This window comes from Solanum verrucosum, unplaced genomic scaffold, assembly GCF_900185275.1.
Source record: "Solanum verrucosum unplaced genomic scaffold, falcon-dt-bn FXZP01000086.1, whole genome shotgun sequence".
Taxonomy (NCBI): Eukaryota; Viridiplantae; Streptophyta; class Magnoliopsida; order Solanales; family Solanaceae; genus Solanum; species Solanum verrucosum.
Genome location: NW_026020100.1, coordinates 1,597,844 through 1,605,794, shown reverse-complemented (window position 1 = coordinate 1,605,794; position 7,951 = coordinate 1,597,844). Strand labels below are relative to the sequence as shown.

Sequence of the window (7,951 nt, the reverse complement as noted above, 5' to 3'; positions counted from 1 at the left end):
TTGTTTATTTATTATAAGGAGAAACCAAACTTATGAATTAAGAGGAGGCCAGGATAAATTGGGCACTTCCATATCATAGGGTGCTAAGTAATAGTATATTTTTATTAAATTATAATATGCTATCAACAACAGTAACATATTTAGTATAGTTTCGCAAATGAAGTGTGAAAAGTGTAGAGTGTATGCATACCTTGACATGAAAAAAAAGGTCCAAAGTAGTAACGAAAGTATAAAAAACAACAAGCAGTTACAAAAATTGCAGCTAGTAACAGAACGAAAACTACAACAAAACAATATAATAACTGAGGTATAAAAACAATAAATAGTAACAAAAATTCATAGACACAAATAGGGGTGTTCACGGTTTGGTTTGGGTCGGTTATTGGTCAAAACCAAAACCAAACCAACTTAATCGGTTTTAAAATTATCAAAACCAAACCAAACCAAATATAATATACATTTATCGGTTTGGTTGTTTTCGGTTTTGGTTTGGTTTGGTTCGGTTATTCGGTTATTAACCATACATAAAAATAAAAGGAACAATTCATTCAAAACGTAAAAAAAAGTGACAACAATCCATTCAAACAAAAAAATAGTTAGAATGACTGGCATTACAGAACTTTCGATCATTGAATTTACTGAATAAAACTTCAAAATTCACTATTTTGGCATAGAAGGAAGAGACAATGACATTTTCAGTCCCACAAAGAATTTCCATAGACACTCATATACATGAAATCAATAAGAAAAATGTTCTCACCTTGGACATTTTTTCTTTCATAAGTAAATTATAAATAAATTTTGATGAAACATATATAAAATCTTTAAAATTGTTTATGAATATAATATATTATGTATGCATAACAATAAAATTTATGTATATAACTTGTTGGTTCGGTTCGATTCGATTCGGTTATTTCTTCGATTTTTTTCAAACAAAACCATAACCAAACCAAATACTATCGGTTCTTAACAATCTAAAACAAAACCAAACCAAAACAAAACCCAAATTAAATCGATTCATTTAATCGGTTTGGTTTGGTTTTTCGGTTTGGATCGGTTTTTATCCAAACCATGAACACCCCTAGACACAAGTATGATGTGCTATCATATTAAAAAAAAAAAACTTAAAGTTTCACTTAATTTATATGTTATCATTCAAATCATCGCATTACAAGTTCAAATCACTATAGTTTCTTGATTAGTGATGTCGATTTTCCTCTTTCTCTGTAAGTATAAAAAAATGGAAAAACTATATAGTACAGTAAAGATCAAGTACTTAGAACCAGAGTTAAAAACTAGAATAAATGCTCAAACATAATGGTGACCTCCTCAAAAACGTTTTATTCCTCTTTAATAAAGAATTTGTGCGAATTCAAATTAATCTGCATAAATTTCGAACGTTGAATAAAAATAGTAGAGAAGAAGAAAAATTGTACAACAAAATATAGTTAAGTTGATAGGTATTATTTTTGCCGTCTCAGAAGACTTGCCTTTCTTTCTTTACACATTCCTTAAAAAGATATTCATTTTATTTATATTTATTTATTTACTTTTCTCTTCAATTCATTTTTAAAATTATCACTTTTAATAAATTTAACATATTTTATTTTAAGATCACAAAATTCAAATTTATCGCAAAATAATATTCTGATTTATTTTGAAATTGGTGAATATCTTTAGTGGGCCAACTCCAAACTACCACTTGTACGGTCCACGTGGCAAGTGATAATGTGCAAGTGGTATAAATAAATAAAAGAGGAGATAGTAAGAGAGAGGAGACCCACAAGGACAACTCATCATAAAAGAAAATCTACCTACCAAATCCAATCTCCTTTCTCTCCCTTTTGTTTAAAAATATGATATGCGGTATTCGTATTAAAGTTTGATTAATCAAAATATGTATTGTGTAGAATTTTATTTTAGGGTAAATGTTTCTTATATAAAAAAAAAAAAAATTCATAGTCAAAATTTAAATGAAACTTTAATTAAAAAAGAAACAAACTCATCCGCTCCGCTAAAATCGTTAATGTGCTTGTTTTCCTTCCTTACCAATATCATCATTTTCTTCACTTTCCTAGTGGAGGATGTATATGTAAACTTCAAGTAATCTATATTTATTTATCTACATGAATAAACTTTAATATTATTAATATAAATTATTTATTTATAATAATAATAATAATACTTGAGATGTTAATATAAATTTAATTAGTATTATTATTTCTTTCTATTAACACTTTATTTTTTTTAAAAAAAATCTATTTTAAAAAATATTTAATAATAATTTAACTTTAAAAAATTCTCATATTTTTTATGAAGTAAGATGATTATAGTCACAAATATCAATGATTTGTTATAGATCACAAGTCTCAAATATTTTTTTTCTCTCATCACATTAGCAAATATTACTGCATAAATTAGAACAAAAGAAATATTTTATTTTATTTAAGATTATCAAATAGACTTGATATAAAAGATCATGTATTATAATAAGTCCTTTTGAAACCATGTACCATTATTGGTCTATTTAGTAAAAATTCTCTACATTATCAATGCATTCAACATAAATTTGTAATATTCATAATAATAGTTTTTCTTAAAACACACAAAAAGCAAATATATATATATCATCTCACAAGTAAAATTTGAAAATGTATATTAAATACCGATTTTCTTATCTTTGTGGTGTAGAAATTTATTTATGATAGACCCTTACTAAATTCAACGATATTCTACACTTCAATTTGTTTAGTATGAAGGATAAGTAAACAAATAATCTCATGTTTAATTTTAAAATGAATTTATTCCTTATTTAATTAAGATAATTAATTACGAGGTAACTTAACTCTAACCAAACGAATCCTTACAAAAAAATATAGGTTTCTTAGACAGTGCTCGATAACCGCATTAAAATTTGATTATTTAGAATTTACATCACTTAGGGGGCCAATTCAAAGAAAACGCTCTCTACTAATAATTTTTTTGGTACTGTATTACATTCTTTGATGATCAGTCCTAACAATTTTAAATGGTTGTTACTTGTTGTTGGCCTCCCCCTACCACCCCCAACTCCAAGAAAAATCTAAAAAAGAAAAACCCATCCATTTAACAAAAGGGAATAGTTCCAAAGTCTCTTCCAATAAGTAAATTAAAAGCTTTACCCCACACCTCCTACCTAACACTTTTTAAGCCTACCCCACTCACACCCTCAAGATATATATCTTTCTATTCCCCTTTTTTCTCCCATCTCCATTAGAGAGAAAAAAAGAAAAAAAAAAACTAGACTACAAGTACCCAACAGTTTTAGTCTTATCAACAACAACAAAAAATAAACTAGTGAAAGAGAAACTAGGACTCTACTATCAAACTCTTTGATTTTTCTCTATCAGTACCAAAAACTCAAATCCTTGAATACTCAAAAGACGAAAAATTCAAAGCATGGGACGTTCACCTTGTTGTGAAAAAGCACATACAAATAAAGGAGCATGGACTAAAGAAGAAGACCAACGCCTCATCAATTATATACGTGCTCATGGTGAAGGTTGTTGGCGTTCTCTCCCTAAAGCTGCAGGTATTTATTATCGAAAAATTATACTGTATATATTATATGTTTTTTTTTTATCTCTCGCTCTCTAAACATAGTAGTGAAAATTAAACATATTAAATTTAAATTCCGGAATTAAGAGGATCTAATAATTTTTGGATCTGCTGCCACAACAACATCAAAAAATAATTATGGATGTAGATAAAAGATCCAAAGATTTGAGACTTTTTTTTTTCTTTTTGTGAAATATTTAATTTTTTCATGATTTTTTTTAATATTTTAGGATTGTCAAGATGTGGAAAGAGTTGCAGATTGAGATGGATAAATTATTTAAGGCCTGATCTCAAAAGAGGGAATTTTACTGAAGAAGAAGATGAATTGATAATCAAACTTCATAGTTTGCTTGGAAACAAGTATGTATATGATCTTTGTTTTTTTTGTTGCTATTTTAATTTATTTTTTGGTTTTACTTATTATAAGTTATGTACTCCTAGTATCATAAAATGTGTGAAAATTGGAATAAAAAGTCAAATTTTTTTTTTGTTTGGCTAATTTGGGACCACATTAAGAAGTTATAAAAGAAGACCTAAAATGTTCTAGAGGAAAAAGTGGTTGTAGTAGTAAATTTTTTCAACAAGTGGGAAAGACTTCTCTGTTTCTTGAAATACCAAACCTATAAAATCTTTAGATTCTAAAGTCCTTTTTAATTATTAAAAAACAAAAAGAAATTCAAAAATTAAATCAAAGCTTTATTTTGAACTAATTTGAAATATTTTGTGATTGGCAAAAAGGTTGAAAGTTGTTAAATCAGGTCAAAATTCACAAATAGTCATTTTTCAGTGCAACTAAAAATTCAAGACAATAGCTCCTTTTCTTTTGAATATGGTCAAAAAGTGATCAGTTAGTGCTATTTCTATAGTCAATTTTTTTTAAAAAAACAATGGGTTAAAAGTTTCTTACAAAACAAGTATTTGAAAACTTTAGCTCAAAACAAAATTTATTTTTTGTTGATATTCTCCAACTATAAATGTAACTGATTTATATTTCCTTCTTTTCTTTTTATTCTACATTTTCTAATAGAATATTTTCTCTGCAGATGGTCAGTTATAGCTGGAAGATTACCTGGAAGAACTGATAACGAAATCAAGAACTATTGGAATACACATATTAAACGAAAACTCATCAGTCGTGGCATTGATCCTCAAACTCACCGTCCACTCAACACCACCGCCACTAACTCCCACACCACCACCATCACCACCGCAGTCACAACCACCACCCCCACAACCAAAAACATCAACATGGATTTCACAAACAACGTTGACCAAAATCAACCCAATATTATGATTGCCACGTCGTCGTCATATGATGAAACAAAATGCAACAGTGGTACTACTGAGGAAACAAAGCCACTAGAAATTATTATTCCGAAAATACCCTCACAAGTTATGATAAATCTTGAACTTTCTATTGGGTTGCCATTACATAGTCATCATATTTCATCACCAGAGTCAACGGCCTCATACAACTTCTTGACCACCGTAGCACCGCCGCCAACCGGGGCGGTACCCGCGGCAGAGACGGTGGCGAAAACGGTTTGTTTGTGTTGGCAAATTGGATATCAAGGTGGTGGTGGTCAGTGGTGTGGCAAATGCAAAAACACAAATGGATTTTACAGATATTGCTGACCTGGCTTTTTTGGATATTATTTAAGTACCTTAGTATTAATTTTTTTTTTCTTAAATATTACTTTACCATTTTGTGATAAGTGAATATTTTGGGTTTTGGGTTTTGGGTTTTAGGTTTAGATATTAATTTTTTTTTCTTTTGCATTTTTTGCCTTCTAATTGTAATCATCTACTCACAAACCTTTGTAGTACATTTGTTGCAACAACTTACCATGGTATGAATTGGAATATGTATTTAATTTTCCAATTTTAGTCTATTTAATTTCTCTCTTAATTTTAAATCCATATATTGTTGTTAATTTAAAATACGAAAAAGAGTCAAAAATGCTTTTAAATTATTTGAAATTCAATAAAATGTCTTTCGTTAATATTTTCGAAAAAAATCTCTCATGTTAATATTGTGATAAAAAAAATGCACCTGTTGTCCAAAAATGTATTCAATGCAGCCTTGTAAGAAAAATAAGATAATAAAATAGCATAATCGAGTCAAAACTTTTCAAAACTCGAATAGTAACCTATCGTTTTGATTTGTGCTTTTAAGGTTCCATAACGTATAATAATTGAGTTGTTTCCTTTCTTTTTCAATTATCGTATAGAAATTTCACCTAACAAGATATTTGGTCATGTGAGGTATTTTCTGCGTACGTAGTAGTGTCCATCACAATAATTGTCTTTCTGGTTTGGCAAAAGACATTTTTTCACCTAAATTCCGTGAGGATAAAGCCAAATTAATTTTTTTTTCCTTTGGTCCAGTTCATCACAAGTGTCTTTTTCACACACAGTTTACTTCTATTCTCCTCATATATAAAAGATGAAAACTTTCCGAAGTAACAAAGTCAAGATTATTTAATTTTTTTCATATAACTTATAGAAATAATTTTAAAAAGAAGCTAGAAAAAAACTGAGAAATCACAAATATACTGTGGTTCAATTTGAAAGTTATATTCTAATTATCTATCTGACTTTGGAAAATAATAATAGCATCATTATTATTATTCAAGGAATGGTTTATTTTTCTTCTTTCCAAAAGTCAATTTTTATTTTTATTATTTTTATTATTATTATTTTTATTTTTTATTTTTAAAAAAAAAAAACTTTTGAGTATGGAATTGACAAGATTCGACCCAACCAAATCTTATCTGAAGGAATTCATCTAGTGATAGATTCTAATTTTGACTAATAAAAAAGCACATAATTTTATCAACTGAGCATATTTATAAAGGGACAATTGAGTAAGCAATTAAAATGTGAACATCTAATAAAACTTAAGTTTGGTAAATGATCTGGTAGTGGCTACAAATTTATGAGCCAACAAAGTCAGCTGAGTTAATAAATACTATATGCACTATAACAAAAATGTCTTTAGCGATAATAAAAATACACATAACAAATCGTACTGTTAATATCAACATTAGTTAATTGTCAATAAATTCAATGTCACCATAGGCTTTAAAGATATTTAAAAAAAAGAGTTAATTACCGTTAAAACTACATATTAAGACGTAATTAAGTTGTTATCATTAATTAATTATTTCTTAAGATCATTTTTAATGTAGTGTACATGTTTGAAAAATAGAAAAACTACTTTCGAACCCAACATTTATTCTTATCAATTTATTTTTTGTTTCTCGAAATGGCTAGTTTGATATTATTCATCCAACTACTTTAATTTGTACTTAGAAAAACATTGAATACCCCAAATTAAATGGTAGGTTTCTTCAACATTATAATCTAGTGCTGCTGTTTTTTTTAGTGGAATGGTGAAATTTGGTCTACAAGAATTCAATGTTTCAAAAGGTGGAGGCACTAGTGCCATGTTTTATCAAAAATAATGGGGGTAGGTACACAAGTCTCAATAAATAGAACTAAAATGAAGTTGCAAATTAAAAGTATTATTAAAATATATGGAAGTATACAAAGTAAACTAAAGATTGTACTAATAATACATACACTCATTTATTCCAAATTAGTTATCATATTTCTTTTAAGTAAAAAGTTTGAAGTTAAATTAAATTAGATCAGATCAACTTAATACGATATTCTATAACTTTATGATAAGTAATAAAAAGTTGTAACTTTTCTTATATTAAAATGCTATGTTAAATTTTAAAAATTAAATGTTATTTAGTATCAAGGAAGACAATTCAAGCCATAAAAGCAAAGATGGATGTTCGATGGAAAAAGAATTTAATAAAAAGATTAAAAGTATGATTTGGAATTGGATCAAGTGGCGTTTGGCCAATGGTTAAGCTGTCAAATGTTTGTTTAAATATAGTACATATTAATTAATAAATATGTAATGTGTTTGTTGGGAATCCAGTACTGCTTTATATTAAGGTTCCAGAAAGAATGGCGGATTTTCCTCCACCTAATAACACAACTAACTCACTATAAGAGAATAATAATAATAATTACATTACTATGTTGGTTGTGTGAGATTTTAGTTTTGTTTGGATTGAGTGGGAAATAAGGGAATCTTCTTTCTACTTTTTTTAATATCCAAACAAATGAAACTAAATATAACTCCCCCTTACTTTTATTGGTTGTGGTTGTTAGCTTTGAAAAAGAGACGGAGCCAGGTAAGATCGAGGGACATCTTTCTGCGAAAAAATATATTGTTTATATATGGTTAATTATGAATATATAGTAAATTTCGGACCTCCTTCAATTAAGATTGAGAAACCTTCTTCTGTGAAAGAGTACATTTTTTCTATAT

At 27.9% G+C, this 7,951-nt stretch overlaps 1 protein-coding gene across 1 annotated transcript; it reads left to right on the top strand.

The window, feature by feature from the left end:
* The first annotated feature begins 3,197 nt into the window (after nucleotides 1-3,197).
* LOC125824914 (myb-related protein 330-like) lies at nucleotides 3,198-5,491 on the top strand. Its single transcript, XM_049504258.1, has 3 exons — nucleotides 3,198-3,574; nucleotides 3,831-3,960; nucleotides 4,644-5,491. Exons 1-3 carry the CDS (start codon nucleotides 3,442-3,444, stop codon nucleotides 5,233-5,235), a joined length of 855 nt encoding a protein of 284 aa, XP_049360215.1. The 5' UTR covers nucleotides 3,198-3,441; the 3' UTR covers nucleotides 5,236-5,491.
* Nucleotides 5,492-7,951: the final 2,460 nt, after the last annotated feature.